The following is an 18993-nucleotide window of genomic DNA, read 5'->3' as shown; positions in this document are numbered from 1 at the left end:
TGATGATGGGTACTATTCATACAGCACAATTTGTCCAAAATATATCCTAGAGACGTCCTAGAGACGTCAAACATCTCTGGGATGTCTCTGGGAAGTATTTTAAACATTTGTGCTGTATAACATGTTATTGGTGATAACATATTCACTTATACCAATGTAAAATATTCTTAATACACATAAGAAAATACATTTTTTTAAACTTTACCAAGATTATAGCTTTTCATGAAAGCAGTTATATGTTCCATGTAGATAAAAGAATTTAGAATTTAGTAAATATGTTCTCTTGCATCACCTCGCAGCGTCGAATGCATTGACTTCTTTCGTGGATATCCCGAATGTCAAAAGGCAAAACTTTCCTTTATAGTCGCGCCTCTTCCTCGTCGCGCCGCGTGGGAAACTGCCATGAGACAGCTAGGGCGGATCGTAAAATGTCAATGCTGACCTGAGGCTCCCTTTCGATTTCGGACGACATTCCGTCGACAACTCAAGTGGACAATCGTCCGCGAGAGAATATTTCACGGATCCGTACATGATACAATGGATTTCACGGTTTTATTTTGTCGTTTCCACGCTTCACAAGAGTTCTTTCCACGAAAGAGATACTTTGTATCGATTGTGTCATTGTTTAATGATTTACTATCAATCGATCGACGCTTAAAAATCTGTTTTATTTTTTCGAAAGGTCTTCAAAGTTGTTTACGATAATTCGTACACATATACACATTAATTCGGACAAATTTCGACATTCAGGCCCTTATTCTGAACATTTTTTCATCGATAAAAATGTTTCTAAATGTGACTTGCAGGCTTCCCGATTTACTTGTAAGCACATTTAGAAGCACTTTTATCGATAAAAGAAAGTTCAAGATAAACGCTTTATATTCTATAGATTTCTTGGAGCGAAATCTTACTCAATACGAGCGAAAAGGAGCAGTATTTTCACCTGAAGTAATAATAAAATACTACTATTCGAAATCGCAAGATGGAATATTTCATTCGAGCTTGGACTCAATGTGAGTGAATATTTCAATCAATTAGAGTGAATATATAGTATACTAGTGAAGATGTAGTATACTCCCAGTGAACACCAATTGGTAATATTACATTAATATGTTATAATTTCCTACTAAAAAAAATAATAACTGCGTTCAGTTACATCATTAAGTAATAACATTGATGCAATGTTACTGTTTTGGTGTTTACACTGAATTATACGATTTAAATATATTTCTTCCGATAAAGTTAGAGAAGCTACAAAAGCCACTGTTCATAAGTTACATAGTAATCGGTTATGATCGAGAAGTCAAAGTGACAGTACACAATGTAAGTATTCACTCTTTACTATATTCTTATCTGATAGATAAGAATGTGATAAAGATACTTGCGTTTTTCCTGAATCCTCCGTTTCAATTGTTACGTTTTAGATATATTGTATAATGTCCCTCCAACTCTTGTCGAAATCGGTTATCGTGAATAATAGCTCGCAATCGTAACCACTTGATGCGCTCCTAACTTCACCAGAGAAAAAGTATTCAAGCTGTTTTGAAACCAAGTATGTATTCAATCTTCAATTTCGAGAAATCAGATGACTCAGTCGTCACTGTACTTTCCGAATGGAATGTCACTCCAAGAAATTTAGAGGATACATTCGGAACGAATTCGCGTTAGAGGTGTACAAAACAAGCAATAAAACCGCTCAATAAAGCCAAACGTTAAAAAAGTTCAGAAAGCGTCGATAAATAAAATTCACGACCTCTAAAACGTAACGCCAATCATTGCTAACCGTGCAATATCATTCGATATAAATATCTCATTCACCGTTTGTCTTACTTTGTGAGGAAAACAGTCAGAAACACGTGATAATGTGTTAATTACACACGTGTAATAATTACACGGGGTAATGTGTGGTAAAAACGAACATAGAAATCACTAATACATAAATGCAATTGATGTGTTACAGGGCAATGTGTTACAAAATCCCATCCGCAACACAAAAGAGAAGAGGACTGCGAGATTTTCATTCAACGTGTGGGTAAGTACGACAAGCATACGTCCCGATTTACCGCCGTAACGAAAACTACTACTTGAGCATACCCGTACTCAAACGGAAGATAGCACGGGAACGCGCCGTGCTAAATCCAATCTTTTTCGCGCTAAAAATCCGCAACACGCAAATCTATGTACATCAATGTGCTAGATAGTGCGGCCTCAATCAGTTGGAAGCAACTCTGGTGCGACGTAGTTCATTTATCACAGTAGCACCTCGACCGACGTCGTCAAGTCGTTTAAATTGCACATCGCGAACAGCTATCGCGAAACCGTTCGCTATTTATCGCTGCCGAGAACATTCCGATCACTTCAGATAATAAGACAATCGATGAAAAATGCAATCATCACGATCGAAAAGGTTCCGTCGAACAGTTCCAGGATAAACATTCCCAAAAGTTATGCCAGTGTACAACAACGAATTCAGCTATTGTACGGTAACGAACGACCACGACGATCCGTCGAACAATTCGAGAACGTTTTTAGCCCTAACACTGTGCATACTCGCGGTTACAGTGCACTCGTTTGCTTCACAAGCTAATTACCGTACGAGTGTCTCCGATGAAACACCGTGCACCCCCTCCTTATATTTACGTAATTTGTCCTGCGTAATACGGCGCTTCCAAGCGGCCAAGGTAAACGGTACGAGTGGATCGTGCGTCGAACGATCGCGTCTGTATTTCATTCGATCTCTAATACGCGGACAATCGTCGACTCGTCGTCTGATTATTATTAGGAGACGCAACGTAACCGGGAGAAGGCGGCGTCCTGCTTCACTGCCTCGGTCGCGCATTTCATGGGTCATATGCCCAGATAACTGCAGAGAATGAATGCGCCGCATATACACAAGACTATCAATACGATGACAAACCAGAATGGCAGTGTATCTAAAACATACAAGTTTTTTTTCTTCTTATGACCTGTATCTGAAAGGTCGTCTTTTTAAAAATCTTATATTAAGCCTGATTTACAATATGCTCTTTGCGTTCTGCTTCTTGTCTTCTATCTTTTTGTGGCTTAAAGCTTAAGGTTTGAGTCAGAAAGAGATAAAGAGAAAGAAGCAGGAAGCAAAGAGCATATTGTAGATCAAGCTTTAATCCTCCGAGTGACAACCAGATTCACATTTGCGTCCAGGTGATTCTAAGAAGTGACCATTTCTCCAAACATTTTCACTGTAAAATCAGTAAAAGTAAAATATTAGGTAATTTTTTTCACAAAACTATGTAGTATTCAACTAGAAAGATAAAGGAAGTTTTAATCATTTTCGCGAACACCTCAAAGCGAGAAAAATCAAGAAAAATACTAATGACGACTCTGTTTGCCACTTTGAAGATAGCGAAAATACGTTGCCAATCGAAGGATTAATAATCGTTACTTGAAACTTGTCTCAAGTTAGTATTAAGTGTTTAAAAGTCGTTACTTGAAACTTCTGAGTGAGATACTCAGATTACTAATTCTGAGTGAGATACTCAGATCTGAATTAAAAGTTAGATGAGATTTTTTCAGTTAAGTCGTGATTATAAGTGTCATACACACACATACATAATTCAACTGAAAAACTTGAACCTGACTTTGAACAAAGATCTGAATATCTCATGTGAGACGAGTCTCGGATGACGACTATTAAGATACGGGCTTGTAATCACGATTCAACTGAAAAAATCATATCATCAGACACATTTAGCGTATCAAATATTTACTAATTTAGTTTTTATAAAAAAACCCAATTTAGTTATTGCATCTTATATGTGCAATAAACTAGACAACTGCTCTTTCAGTACAATGTTCTGAATTTTTCGAGTCGTGTCGTCGTTTCTGATGAAGTACTTACGTCTGAATGGTATACTGTGTATGCAGATTCTATTGTCCACGGAGATACTGACGACCGCGGTCTCTGTATTGCTGGTAATCGCCGGACCATCCAGACTCGTTGGTAAGAATTCTAGACCGGTCACGAACATACTGTGCGCGCCGGGCACATGAAGCGCCTTCCTCAGACTGAATGCAACGAATATGTCGACGCTGCCCGAGAACATCGTACCGACAGCCACGAATTGGCCATTGTCGGACACGGCCAGGGCCGACAAGGTCTCCTTGTAGAAGGCGGACTTTACGATAGAACTGGTGTGCGCGTCCCACAACTGAAGGTAACTAGGATTCTTCGCCGTGATGGCGTTAGAGAGCATAAACAGATCAATCCTCGTCTTGTCTTCCGCCAATTTCCTAAAGCGACATCTCTTGTACATGTACTTCGCACCGTTCGGCGGTGTCCAAGTAAGCTCCTTGTCTCTCGTGCCGTCTTTCACGTTCCATAAGAAAGCCTTGCCGTCCTTAGCGATGCTGACCAAAAGACTGCTGTCCGGACTAAAGTCTATGTCGTCTATCTCGTTCCCATGCGCATCGAGATCGTATAGCTTGTGCAATTGCGGGAACTTCCACAATCTCACTTTACCATCCGTGCTACCTGTGGCCATTATTTTACCATGTAGGTTCACTCTGACGACTCTTTGTAGAGGTTCACCATCGCTGTTGGCAACATAGTACATTAAAAGAGAAATTAGAGCGATACAATCAATGCAAACTATCTTACCCAAAGGCTGTCTGCACGCTATCAGCAGGTTTAAGTATTAACTGCAACTTTTTGCTTTTCACATTGGAATTGTCGTCTTTGACCTCTTCTGTCCTCTTATTTTGTGACTGAGCTTCATCAACCTTTTCACTGTTTCTTCTATGCCTAAGACCATCCTTGTTCATTGTTGCTGTTGTTGCTGGCCCCTTAATCAACTCTCCATTCTCTGAAGTCACTATTTTGGAATTGACATTGTATAGTTGACAATGACTTTCTTGACCAGCGACTATCCATGTCTTCTTGCCGTTCGTATGCGAGGCACAATTCATGACTACACTGGGACCAGTTTCGTGCCTGGTTACTTCTTCGGCAATGAAATGAGTTCCATTGTGTGACAATTCAAAGATTTCCTGTGACACGAACAATATAGTTAGGATAAATTTAATTTGATATCAAATCATAATATCTTATCAACATCAGATACAAGATATTTTGCCAAAAATAATGACGTGTTTAGATTCTTAATAGGAATATATAAGTAATATCTCTCACAAAAAAAGACAAGCAATTTACATAAATTTATCAAACTCACAAAACCATTAGCAACTCCAGTCTTGGAGGAGCCTCCTCCACCCCCCACCAGGATATGCCTGCTAGTCAGCATCTGTAGGGTGTATAACGGGAAATTTACCCTGGCCAAGAGGCCACCCTTGCTTCTTCTGGAGGGCATGACGTTTCTCTTGCCGTTTAATTATGTGTCTCGATTTTGCCTCGGCGAAGATAGGACAATCAAAAATACAAATCCCGCAAGATCAACAGTGCTACGGTATCAGCACTGTCCGGGATTCCACGTGTCACGTCCGCGTTCCATCGCCTCGTTTAATCGACTGCCGTCATATGTGACGGCCTTCAAGCGGACACGCAAGTCGCACGCGCCGAGTGCGCGTACACGGAGTGACAATTTTTGAACTTTGCACGGAAGGATAATCAAGGTACACGTATTCGGTCGAAGCGATGAGAATACGGTTGAGCACTATGTTACGAGATCTCGCCACTGCAGTCTTCCTAACCATAGAGAAACCTGAGAGCGGCCTGATTTTAGCGGCCAGAACTAGGCGCATTTTCGAGACGCCATCTAACAAAGTGCACATTTACTACGTTCGTTTGCCGCATTTTCGCGATGGTAACGATAAAATGCGCCTGGTTCGTACCCATATATGTAATACTACTATGACTGCGTTTCTTTTGGGCGCTCACGCACTGTAAGCGTCATTCTATTTTTATCGCTCATTAGATGCGGAAGAAAGATAGAGTGACGCCTATAAGCACTTAAAGCGTGTGAACGCCCGAAAGGAACGCATCCTAGAAGGCAACGCAAGATAACTTGGCGGGGGAGCATTTTAGAGAAAAATGTTTCAGACAAAAGTTGTAAGGCTTAAAAAAACGCATTCAACGATAGTAGTTATTTGACATAGGATGGCGTCGCCAAGGTCAGAACAAGGTCAACTTTGCTTTTTTAAATAGAAATACATATTTTTTATTACGGCATTTTATTCAACGTAAAAACGCAAACAACTTTTGCTTGAAAAAATTTTTTATACGACCTCTATTTTCTAAGATATTTACGTAAATATCTACAAGATTATTGGTTTCAATAATTTTTTACTTGAATTCTATCAACTTTACCAAAAAATATCAAGAAACAAAAATTGCTTATTTTGTTTTCATAGAGTTCTGTGAATTTTTTCAGAATTTTGTGTTAACTTTTTAGTACTTCAAGAAAATGTAAGAAAATGAAGTACTAAAAAGTTAATATAAAATTCTGAAAAAATTCTCAGAGCTCTATAAGAACAAAATATACAATTTTTATCTCTTCATATTTTCCGCTAAAGTTGATAGAATTCAAATAAAAAATTATTGAAACCAATAATCTTGTAGATATTTACGTAAATATCTTAGAAAATAGAGGTCGTATAAAAAATTTTTTCAAGCAAAAGTTGTTTGCGTTTTTACGTTGAATAAAATACCGTAATAGAAAATTTGTATTTCTATTTAAAAAAGCAAAGTTGACCTTGTTCTGACCTTGGCGACGCCATCCTATGTCAAATAACTACTATCGTTGAATGCGTTTTTTTAAGCCTTACAACTTTTGTCTGAAACATTTTTCTCTAAAATGCTCCCCCGCCAAGTTATCTTGCCGTTCCGGTACTTTTGCTATACCCTGTATATATATATATATATAAAGTAAAAGTGCTAGTGAGTGACATGTACCTAACCTGGATAGCTGCTTTCTTACTTGTGTAAACTAATATTTTCATTTACAGTTGCTTGCAACTTTGCAACTTTGTACAATATAATTTATTTTCCCATTGGCGGGTACGATCTATCTGCATGCGCATAACGTTTATACACTCAGAAAGAGAGAGAAATATATATTCCCGCACCGTGGTCCTGGGGCCGGACTTCTCTCTCATTTAGCAATATAGTAGTATTACATATATGTTCGTGCCCGTTGTACTTCCATACAATGATAGTAAGTTAGAAAAGAACAGACGTTCAATCGCTCTATTCTCGAAATGCTCGATCTTTTCGCACCAAGCAACAGCCATGTGCACACATCGATCCACATCTCTGTGTTTCTCGCGTCTTTTATCCGTCGAAAGTGCGTCTCGGGCGGAAATATAATATAAATTCGTTTATAATTGGCGGTATTGCGCATGAGTATACAACTCAACTCAAATTCAGGCACAGTTTTAGAGATACCTCGTCCCTCAAATCGGCTTCACCCCCCTTGCCCCCATAAACTCAGCTTATACTCTATCCTTATATTCCTACATCCATGACTCACACAAGTGACACGTCACACACCAACGTCACACACAGGACCGCCGCCATTTTCTCGCATGCAACCGGAAACCTTACGTGACACACGTTCGAAGCCCTTGTTAGCAATCTAGTTTAGTACAGACATCTGTGTTCCGAGTACAGAGAACGAATTTCTTTTTTTCATGTTTTTAACATGCTTTCAGTTTCGCTTAGGAATTACTGAGAACGATTAATTAAAATACGAAAAAGTGCTGATTCAAATTAAAGATCTGACATTAAAAAATATCGGAAAATCAAGAAAACAATAATAGCACTAGTTTTTAATCAAAGAGCTTATTTAACGACGCGTTTTTAACGCCAAAATGACTGTCACTCTTGTAATTTTTACATAAACCGCAATACGTGCATCATCTTTAATGCTAACAGGCAGATTAAAATATTAGTAGTCGATAATAATGTTTTTTACCGGTCGAGTAAAAATGTTTCAGGCATCCTCGTTGGCAATCAGCTGCGAAATGGCGAGTGCCATAGTGCGTTGTTTTCAGATACCAAGGAGACAATTAGGTGAGTTCTGCATTTATTTGTTATCGAAGACACGTCTGTTGTCGTTTGTCTTATCATTGTTAACGATAAAGCAACGAGCAAGTGTTTGCACGTACATTTTCGCGACCAAACTTTACCTGCCATGACATGTTTGACGCGACAAGGTTATGTAATTAAATAAATTTAAACTTTTTAAAGGTCTCCTTGGGTCGATTTTAAGTAGCCAGCAACAGCAAAGAACTCTTGCCGATGCTGCCCCCGAGGGAAAGGTGAGACTCTTCTTATACAATGATCTTGCTTGTTTCAATTCCATTAGTAGAGAAAATTGCTTTGCATCTATTGCAAATTATGTAAATCTGATTGATATATGCTCTTAGATCCAATCATGATTAAAGAATTTATTCACTTAAGTCAAAATTATACAAAAATTATACAAAATTTAATGTAATACTTATCGTAGTAAAACATTTGTAGATAAAGTTTCATGCAATTTGTTTGTACTGTTTATGAGAAATTTAATACTGAATATTGCAATTTTGCAAATATAACCTTATAGTAAAAGCAATACAAATGACCATTATTCCAGTGTAACTTTGTGACTATCCAAATAAAAAAACTTACCGGTATAAAGGTTATATTTTAGGAAATGCAACACAGAAGAGAGAATAGTATTCACTAGAGGCAAATCCTGAAACAAATATATATTACCCAAGATACAGCTTGCATCATTGACATCTTTGTTCTCTTTTTGTAGAAACAAGGTGGACCTCTGTCAGACCAAGATCGTATCTTTACAAATCTCTATGGCAGACATGACTGGAGGCTGAAGGGTGCCTTGAGCCGTGGTGATTGGTATAAGACTAAGGAAATATTGGACAAAGGTGCCGATTGGATCATCAATGAGATCAAAGTTTCCGGTTTAAGAGGCCGTGGTGGTGCTGGTTTTCCTTCTGGCATGAAATGGTCTTTCATGAATAAGCCTTCAGACGGCAGGCCGAAGTATCTAGTGATCAACGCTGATGAGGGCGAACCAGGAACTTGTAAGGACCGTGAGATTCTGCGTCACGATCCACACAAGCTCGTCGAAGGTTGTCTGATCGCCGGTCGTGCTATGGGAGCCTGCGCAGCTTACATCTACATACGCGGCGAATTTTACAACGAAGCGTCCAACATGCAAGTCGCTATAGCGGAGGCTTATCAAGCTGGTCTCATCGGAAAGAACGCTTGCAACTCTGGTTACGACTTCGACATCTTTGTGCAGCGAGGAGCTGGTGCGTATATCTGCGGCGAAGAGACTGCTCTGATCGAATCTATGGAAGGCAAACAAGGGAAACCTAGACTGAAGCCGCCGTTTCCGGCCGACGTCGGCGTATTCGGATGCCCCACGACCGTCACTAACGTGGAGACAGTAGCAGTGGCGCCCGTACGTGACGATGAAGATTTCACTAAATTTGACGACTCGTCTCTTGATTTAACTGAATAATGTCAACTTACAGACGATTTGCCGCCGAAGTGGAGCGTGGTTCGCTTCATTCGGACGCGTGCGTAACCACGGAACTAAGCTCTTCAACATCTCCGGCCATGTCAATAAGCCATGCACTGTGGAGGAAGAAATGTCCATCCCGCTGAAGGAACTGATCGAAAGACATGCGGGCGGTGTGATCGGCGGATGGGATAATTTGATGGGTGTCATTCCCGGGGGCTCTTCTACTCCCGTCATTCCTAAAAGGTAATCAATCGATCGACTGACTGACGATCTCGCCTTTCGAAAATCATCGTATGTCTTGTAGCGCATGCGACACTGTGTTATTGGATTTTGACGACTGCATCAGAGTGCAAAGTTCATTCGGCACGGCCGCGGTAATCGTAATGAACAAACAGACTGACATAATCAAGGCCATTACCCGCCTGATAAGTTTCTACAAGCACGAATCGTGCGGTCAGTGTACGCCTTGCCGCGAGGGTATCAGCTGGATGCACAAGATACTCAAAAGGTAGGAACATGTTTACCAGTGACAATTCACACGAGTATTGCCCTTCCTAGCTGTTAAATTTTATCGATATCCTCGCAGGTTCGTGGAAGGTAAAGCCGAGGTGCACGAGATAGACATGCTGTGGGAATTAACGAAGCAAATAGAACTACACACGATCTGCGCGCTGGCGGACGGCGCCGCGTGGCCGGTTCAAGGTCTGATTAGGCACTTCAGACCGGAGATCGAGGCCCGCATGAAGCAGCACAAGCAAGTCGCGTCCAACTGAAAACCGTAGAGAGAAATAGAAGCGGACATTTAGATAGAGCATGACAGAGAAAGAGACAACACTCTAAAGAGCAGTCCCTGTAAGATTTTTTTATTTATTCTCGCTGTATATAAATGAATGAAACACATGCGTGATAGTCGCGCGATTCTCATGTAACAATGTCCTTCGAACTCGGTGCAACGTCCGCCAGTGGTTCGACTTTAATAAAAGGAATATACAAAGAGAATATTGGAGAATATTTATATGTATATGTGTATGTATATGTATATATATGTATGTATCTATGTATGTATGTATGTATATATGTGCACATAAATATACGTAAATCGCACGTAAATCGTGAATGGATAAACATGCCTTGGAAGATTGGTTTGCGCTACACGCAACGAAATTAGGCCAAGTAGTTGATAATATTCACGTAGGAGAATAAAGTCAGCGAAGCGGTATCTCGAAATGAAATGTTGCGCGCAGTCATGGACATTCGTTGTCAACCAGGCGAGTGATCATATTTGTAGCACATCGCTAGGAGATTGAAGCGTCGGGACAAGGAAAAGCAAAGGGTATCAGACGGGATCGGTGATTTAAGGAGGCGATAAACTCTATTGTATGCGGATCACATATGAGAATGATTCACCGAGCACTCGCTGAGAGTCGATGCGAGAGCTGTCGGAGAAGATAGCGGTAAAGCCAGAATATATACAACGCGCTTTCCGACTTCTTAAAAATATACGCTATCGTGGAGAAAAGATGTGGATCGTACGCACGAGATACAACAAAACTGGATTTCACCTTGGGGTATTGGTCGAACTTACTCAGAGTCGCGAGAGCAACATTTACCTTCCGCATAGCCAGCGATGCGGATAACCGGGCCGTATCACTCGTTATACGGCATTTTTATGTGGGAATTGTGTACGTCGTGCGCTGCAGGTGTGCCGCCGTCGCTGCTGCCTACGCCTACGCCTACGGGATACGCTTAACGGCGTCCAACGTTGTATTATGCAGGATAGAGCGGCAGAATAAACGATATGTATGGTGAATGGAAAATATTTTTATCGAACGCGCGCTTCAGCGGAAATGAGGTGGAGCGAAAGCCGTCTCTATCATGAATCATGCATACGATCCCTGGGTATTTACGTTCGGCACGGAACAAGACGCCGACGACGGACGGCGACCGGATTCTCCATGAAAATATCCACCGCCATTTTTATATCGAACGATACTTTGCATTTATTCGTTCATCATACAAGAGAATTCACTAGCGACTAACGTTCCGCCGACTACGGTACAGATAATGATGTGGCTTTAGATACGGTACAATGTGCGTATACAATATATACAAAAGCACACATTCTCTCTCGCTCTCTCGTTTCCACAGACCGGTATCTCTCCATTCTTCCGCTCTCGCTCTCACTCTCTCACTCTCTAAGCGCCACTAAAATCGGAACTGTCTTTTTCGCGGTTTCGAAATTACCGTGCATTCTTTTTTTTTTTTTCTTTTTTATTCAATTACTTAAATAATAGATTTAAGCTAGCCATTTTACGTTCGGGATAGCTCGCCGACGAAGGGCGAGCTATCTCGATTGAGTTAGTAAGCGCACACACTGTCTTTTATGATAGGTCCGTTTTGTTACATTATCTTCCTTCTCTCTCTCTCTCTCTCCCCCTTCGTCTTCTTTCCATGTATACATACACATATATCTAGCAAACCCATTTTCTTGCGTCGCACATCGCCCCTATTATGTTCTTCGCTTTCTCGTATTCACGACTCTCGCGGGCAGTGATGGCAAGATTGGTTTGTCTCGAGTGCTCGCAGGTGCTCGTGCTCTAAATCGCTCTAGATCGCTCTAGATTGAAAAAATATCTAGTAACTAACGTGTATCATGTTTCTCGAACGTTTTTAGGCACTAACGTATTTTCCCTTTCTCTTTCTCTCTCTCTCTCTCTCTCTCTCTCTCTCTCTCTGTGTGTGTATGTGTAGACGCACCGCGGTCAGTGTTTAAGCCTTCGAGTACCTCAATGCGCGCGATAACATTTAACGCTTAAGAACGCAAAAGAGACTGCGTCTCTTTCTCTTTCACTCACTCTCTCTCTCTCTCTCTCTCTCTCTCTCTCTCTGCGGCCTACATCTTGATCCCGTGTGGAGAATCTCTATATTAAAAAGACATCTATCTCTGCGACCTATGGTAACAGCCTATGATATACGCCAGGCCCGAAAGCAGCCGTCGTACTAGATCTTCCACGCTCTCGCTCTAAATCAGAGAAGATTGGAGAGAAACTCCTATTCTAAAAATATATATTCGGCAAACTCAACCCTCGATCCGCGTACACCTTCAATGTAAATCGATAGCTCGCTGCAGCAGTACAAACTTAAATACTCTCGTTGACGCACACGACACACATATCCGTGTATTGTAGATCGCGGATTGGTAGCGCTCGTCATAGCAAAAATCACCCCTGAGCGAACATCCAGACACGTCGCGCGTGAGTTGGCCCCGTCAGAAAAGCGAAGTAGAGTTTTTCTTTCTTTTAATGTTGGAGGTATGTCAGAAATTGTAACACGCCGCGTCGCTTCCATCTCGGGCGACGGGATATTATATTCGCCGAATCTGTGACTCGCCAATCGCATCTGGATCGTCACACTTCCCATCACTGCTCACGACTTAACGACCCGACGCTAAATACAAGCTAAAGACCGCGTCACGCGGAGCGTGTTTTGTTAGCCGACCGCCGCGTATCCGTCCGCTGCTCTCGCACATTGCACCACGTGTTATCACGCGTGACGCAAAACAGACCTCGCTGTGCTCGCGTGGTGGTGGCTTCTTCAACGTCACGCGGGACAAGTGCGCGATGATAGCTTTTGCCTTCGCTGGATGCCGCTCGGTGCCGCTCAACTCGGCCGAGAGGAGCTCGTGAACAACGAGCGAATACCCGATGAGAGGGACCATCGTCGGGAGCGTGCGATCAGCGAGAGCGGACGAGACGGCTCGCAACTGGGCGTGCTTTCCGCTACGCGCGACTCCATACCCCGTAATAAAATAATGTTAGCGCGTTGATTCTCCTCGCATCTCACTCGCTCGCGATTGTACTTGTTTGTAAAACACCTTGTCGTCAGAGCCCTGCAAACCAAGGCTCAACACGATCCGGTCCGATTCATTATCAAATATAATTCGATCCGATCCGTTTTGATAAAATCAAACCTGATCCTAATCCTAGATCAGTTTCTCTTGTCGAGACAAGAAAGGTTTGATCGAGAAGATCTCATTTCACCAAAGTGGACATAGATTAGGCCGGGTTATACTTGATAATGAATCTTGGAGTAAAATTACACTCGAAAGGTACACAGAGAAGAATATTATTCTGCTAGAAAAGCGACTATTTAACTTGCTTTCCTTCTTTTAAGCAATGATTATCTTTAACAAAAAATTTTCTTAATAATAGTCTTAAAATATAGGGGAGAAGGCAGTAATATGAAAAAAGCTGATTTCTTTAACAATTACTACGACACCTATCGATAACTGAAATATAATTATTAGGATCTTTATCGGCCTCAAAAGGGTCAGTACCACATTGTTTATGGTGTTAAAAGGAGCTGTTTTTCTCTCTATTAAGAAGGGAAGTTGTCTCACCTTTTCCCCTACTCATCCTAAATTTGAGAAAAATTCAATGTTTGTTGTTTCGAGTGAAAACATTTTCACCCGTTTTGAGTGAGATTACACTGTAAGAAATTTACAAAGAGTACTATTGGGCCTTGATTTGCGAGACTCTACTAGACTCTACTTGCCGCCGACCGGACCGTGCTCTTTTCGACGTCGGCGCGAGAAAAGGTACATGTGCACGATATGATTGAAAGCTCGCTGGTCGCTCGCTCGCTCTTTGGCATGATCATTGGCTGTCGTCCGACAAGATCACGCTTATTGTTGGAGACCCCTGCCGCTGAATCCGCGCCACCACGTTAGTTCCCCTGCGTATATATCTGCCATAAAAATAGTCACGCGCCTCTACCGCGGTTTCCTACGTCACAGTCCCCTACCTGTGCTACTGAGGATACGACCTCCACTTCCACCCTCTCCTCCTCCTCTTCCTGGCGGCCGTGCCGGTTTCAAGAAGAGAAGTCTGTCCGTGAAACCGTGCGAGGAAACGTACACGCACGTGTGAATGGGACCAGGTCACCTTCAATGGAGAACGGTGATCGATGTGGCATAGGAAACAATGCTGATTACGTTACGCGCCGATCTTGAGGATACGATGATTTCTTTCGAAAATGGACGCACGCATCGCGTGATAGGAAACTGATGACAGTAAGCAACCAAGAGAGAGGTACGATATCACCGAGAATAATTCCTCTAATATGTAATACACACGATTAATACCGATGTGTCCATCTTTCTCTCTCTCTCTTTCTCTCTGTCGCGTGCGCGCACGCGCTCACGGAATCTTTTACAATGATATATTAACGATAAACATTAGTTTAACACAACAATACAAAGTCGCAGGGCTTCGTCGAATTCGCTCTCCGGAACGCAGCCGAATCGCCAGGCTACCGCAGCCGCGAGATAAATTTATCTTCTACTTAGTTGATTCTCTCTCTCTCTCTCTCTCTCTTTTTCTCTTTTTGTCAGACTGAGGCGATTTCATGCCAAAGGCAACATCACCGCCGGATATAATTGATATCGCCGATTCGCTCCGCCACCAAAGTCGATTTCCGAATCCCAAACTGACGTAAATTCATCGAGCAACAACACATTCCTCGGGACCGTCCGCGTCCGGTCGCGTTAAGCGAAAGCTGTCGAGGTGCTCGCGACGTCGTTTACTTTACGCCCGCTCTCGCGCGTCGTTTATTCTTAGATAAAGACTCAGGTTCCATTCGCACTGGAATTTTGAGAAGGGAAAAAATGGATTCTCGGACGCGAATCCGCCGTGAATCAAAATGTCCCGCGAGGTGTAAAAGCAGGGTGACGAAGCTTGTGTCCCTTCGCGCTCTATACACCCTGCAGAAATAGAAAAGATCACGATTCTCCTACGTGCTTCTGTACGTCATAAATCAAGATGAACGATACGATCCATCGGAGCACCATGCCATCTGCGACAGATGCATCAATCTCCGCGCGCGTTGGGGCCGGAAAGGGGGCCGCGGGGAACGGGAGAGAGGGCGTCTCTCGCTCCAGTGGCAGTGACTTTTTGACTGACTGTGCTCATGAAAGCGGCCCAGACTGTCGCGCCTTTCAGAACGCGCGCATTTGTCTCGGCCTCCGCGACGACGTCTTTTGCGAAAGCGACTTTTGCACGTGTGTCGCGGATTTTACACGCTGATGCTCGCACGTTCCGGTTGCGCGACCGCGCAGCGAAGAATCGTCGCCGGGTCGACCGCGTTCTTCCACTCACGTCACGAGTGAGAACAGAGCACAACACGCTGCTTTCGCCGCGTCAACTCTTATAAGTGAATTCTCTTCGTCCTTTTGCGATTTACAATCACAGGCTCCCTACGCTCCTCGTTATCACGCATCTCTCTCTTTCTCTCTGTCTCGATGAGAATCCTATCCGGAGGCTACAACAAAGTCCTGCGACTTGCAACAAGTTCCACGTCAATCGACTGCATGAGACAAAGAAGCTGTCTCCCGTCGAAGCTGTTAGGTGCTTTGAAGAAGGATCGTAGGAACAGTCGTCGCGCGACAACTCGCACGTCGGAAAAATTTCGCACCACGGCCTAAACTGAGTTGCAACGCGAAGTGTCTCAGGTTTATTTAGGGGGCGACGAGGAGGATGGGAAAGAGCTCGATTGAGAAACCTGGAACGCAGCGTTACGTGAGCGCAGCGAGATGAAAATAACAATAATGACGATCTGATTTATTATTTGGCTCCCAGAATCAGGACAGTGCGAGGGTTAAACGTAAGGATCGGTAACAACGTTGTCTTTTGTCGCTGTGATTAATTCGCGCGGTAACGTCGTCTCGGTTGATTTCTCGCGCGAAATCGCCGGCGCGCGAGAGCCGAACAGCGGGGATCCCTGCCAGAACGTATGACGAAACGAGAGCGGCCCGGCGAACCCGTCGCGAGAACTAACATGCATTTCTGCCGCGGGTGTGTGAGTGTGTGTATACGTGTGCGTGCGTGCGTGTGTGTGTGTGTATGTGTGTGCGGCCGGCGAGCGAGCGAGCGGCCACGTCGGCGAATCGTTTCGCCGTTCGCTCCGCGAACGTCGCGCGATAACGACGCCGGGCGTCACTTATAACACCATACATCGTCGGCGAGCTGCAGAAATGCAAATCGAGCGACGAGATTGTTCCCGCAATCCCATTTCTCTCGGATCGCAGCTCCGAGGTATCCGACGGCCGAGTTATAGGAGAATGTAACTGTATATTCGAGTATGTGTGCGCAAGTGTACGTGTCTGTCTGTGAATCTTATTTGTGTGGGTGTGTGTGTATTCGGGTGTACGATGGTCAAGATCGCTCATTGGCGGATGGAAGGCACGGGGTAAGGATATCAAAAGGGGATTCGAGACTCGGCGACGGCGGCGGCGACGACGACGACGACGACGACGACGACGACGACGACTCGCCGAGGAGTCCGTGCGGATCAGCCTCGATCACGTCGGAACTATCGATCGTCGCCGGTCCAATCGCTGGCTGCCCACGCCGGCAGCGGCGTCTCGTACTCCCATCCCGGCCCGCAGTAACGCCACGCGTGCAGATACATCACCAGGTCCGACGGCTTCGGGTCCCTGTACTTTACTTTGCACTCGTAGCAGTGCGGATCGACGGTGACCTTGTCGTTAGCGAAGCTCGAGTCGGGCGGCTCCGAGCCCGTCTGGGTTCCCACGGTGACCTTTAGGGACTTGAGCTGCTCCTGCTGTTGCGGCTGCTGTTGCTGTTGCTGCTGTGTCTCATCTTCGACCAAACCCGGAGTGGACGACGGCGAAGAGCCATCCTTGTCGTTGGCGGAGCCCAACATCCGATCTTCCATCTCCAGCTTCGGTTTAAATAAGCTCATCTCGGAGTCACCATCCATGCCGAGCCAGTTTTCGGCATTGTGAATACTGATGAGATCCCTGACGAGCTCCTCGTCGGTCTTGCCGATGTTACCGCCTTTGCCTTTGTGTGGGCCGAAAACTACGTGGTTATAGAGCGGGTCGTTCACCACCGGGTAGCCGAGATACTGCAAGTGGACGCGGATCTGATGCATACGTCCTGTCTGCGGCTTGCAGAGAACCACGGACGACTTGCCGTTGTAGCTGAGACGCTTGAAACGCGTGACGCAATCCTTGCCCTTTTCGGAGACCTTGCAGACGCCAATCTTGTAGGAGACGACCTCAATCGGCTCCGAGCAGATCACCTCCTCCTCGGGGAACTCGCCCTCCACTCGGCACACGTATTGCTTGTGAACCTGAAATGTGAAAGGCATATATGCACACACACACACACGGTTACCACCGTCTTAGTAGTCGTCGTAGTGACGTTCAACGATTCCACTGAGTGAGCGACGGACGAGCGACGGGCGCGAGCGACGCCAGCTGCGTCGTTTTTCTCACGTAGAGTATGCTTACGCAACCGACCTGTCGATTTCTTATTTGGTGCTCCATCTGCCTCGCCTTCTTCGGCGTCCTGCCGAACAGGAGGATGCCGCTGGTGAGTCGGTCCAGCCTGTGAATGGTCCTGAGGTTCTTCAGGTTGTACTCTTTCGCCAGGATGAAGACGACGGTATTGTGTCGGTAACGGCCGCATGGATGCACCTGCGGCAACAAACAGCGTTCAAACGGTCATCATCAATTTCGCCCTCCGTGATCGCTTAAATTCTTAGAAGAGTGAATGGTTAGAATTGAATTATCTCAGCGGTCAGGAGGTCACAATCTTGCGGAACTTCCGAATCGGCGAAACGACGATTCGGCTTTGCGCATGCCAGCCGACAACAATGCAAATTTGCAGGCAGAATGACCGGCTCTGGCTGGATCGGGGACCTTTCCTGACTCGATAAGTCCACGCGTCTATCGGAATAGCGACGCAATAACGCGTAACGCGCGCGCGGCCGCTATCGACTCTGGTCGGCGAGCCGCCCATGATAATCCGGCGATTAAAGGCACTTTCCTGCTCGGCGCCGCGGGGATTCCAGCGGCTTTCGCGTCGTCCTGTCGCGAAATTAATTTCCACGATTAAGGGCAACGCAAATTCGCGAGACTCGACTTTTCTAACAACGGCAATTTGTCTCGCGTGCAGCGCTTCCATACTTTCCTTGTTTCTATTTTCTTTTTCTCTCAAACTAAATCCACAAGTACATAATTATGACTGCTCCGTCCATTAATTAACGTCTTCCTCCGACATCTTCATCGTCGGAGTTTTTCTAGAGTCTTACAAGAGCGGATATAACTTCGCGACCGAGGGAAGCGAAGGCGACGCGAAGTCGCGATGAATCGCAATTGCGTAACGTCCCGACGTCTGCACGCGAAAATGAATTCGGCCAATCGACTGGAGGTTTCGGTCTCCTCTTCTCTCGCAGGCAAGCAGGCAGGCAGGCAGGCAGGCAGGCAGGCAGGCAGGCAGGCAGGCGGGCGGGCAGGCTAGAAAAGAGGTGCTCGAGAAAGCGGCGGACGGACGCGAAAGCCACCATTAAGTCGCGTCGCGAGCTCATGCACGCCGAGCGGGTACTTGTGCATCGGATTATTTTTGCATTAATGCCCGGCGGTTTTGTTGCGCAAGCTCTTGTTAACGACCCCCGGGGATGGGGACGGCCGCCGACGCGGCGTGCATTCGATGACATT

General features: G+C 44.6%; 3 protein-coding genes across 7 annotated transcripts in view; 1 reads left to right on the top strand and 2 right to left on the bottom strand.

Moving 5' to 3' along the window:
• Nucleotides 1–533: 533 nt before the first annotated feature.
• LOC116842890 (prolactin regulatory element-binding protein) lies at nucleotides 534–5686 on the bottom strand. The gene is made up of 4 exons (XM_032812714.1): nucleotides 5208–5686; nucleotides 4637–5025; nucleotides 3878–4572; nucleotides 534–2933 (listed from the first exon to the last, which is right to left on the bottom strand). Exons 1-4 carry the CDS (start codon nucleotides 5343–5345, stop codon nucleotides 2848–2850), a joined length of 1308 nt encoding a protein of 435 aa, XP_032668605.1. The 5' UTR covers nucleotides 5346–5686; the 3' UTR covers nucleotides 534–2847.
• A 1914-nt stretch (nucleotides 5687–7600) lies between these two features.
• On the top strand, nucleotides 7601–10580 carry LOC116842879 (NADH dehydrogenase [ubiquinone] flavoprotein 1, mitochondrial). Its single transcript, XM_032812691.1, has 6 exons — nucleotides 7601–8005; nucleotides 8183–8253; nucleotides 8739–9407; nucleotides 9481–9713; nucleotides 9775–9978; nucleotides 10057–10580. The coding sequence occupies exons 1-6, from the start codon at nucleotides 7897–7899 to the stop codon at nucleotides 10241–10243; spliced, it is 1473 nt and encodes a 490-aa protein (XP_032668582.1). The 5' UTR covers nucleotides 7601–7896; the 3' UTR covers nucleotides 10244–10580.
• Nucleotides 10581–11701: 1121 nt separating this feature from the next.
• LOC116842877 (RNA pseudouridylate synthase domain-containing protein 2-like) overlaps nucleotides 11702–18993 on the bottom strand; it is a 191820-nt gene continuing 184528 nt past the window's right edge. For 4 of the 5 annotated variants that reach the window (XM_032812685.1, XM_032812684.1, XM_032812687.1 and 1 more), the window contains 2 exons: nucleotides 17794–17970; nucleotides 11702–17624 (listed from right to left, as the gene is read on the bottom strand). In XM_032812685.1, coding sequence (XP_032668576.1) covers nucleotides 16839–17624; nucleotides 17794–17970 — 963 coding nt within the window. In that variant the 3' untranslated portion in view covers nucleotides 11702–16838. The remainder of the gene's footprint in view (nucleotides 17625–17793; nucleotides 17971–18993) is intronic. The other variant, XM_032812686.1, reaches the window with a different exon arrangement.

The sequence above is a fragment of the Odontomachus brunneus genome, unplaced genomic scaffold (assembly GCF_010583005.1).
Source record: "Odontomachus brunneus isolate Ranch 3 - 2012 unplaced genomic scaffold, Obru_v1 Obru_scaffold_028, whole genome shotgun sequence".
Lineage (NCBI taxonomy): Eukaryota > Metazoa > Arthropoda > Insecta > Hymenoptera > Formicidae > Odontomachus > Odontomachus brunneus.
This window is presented reverse-complemented; position numbering and strand designations above follow the sequence as displayed.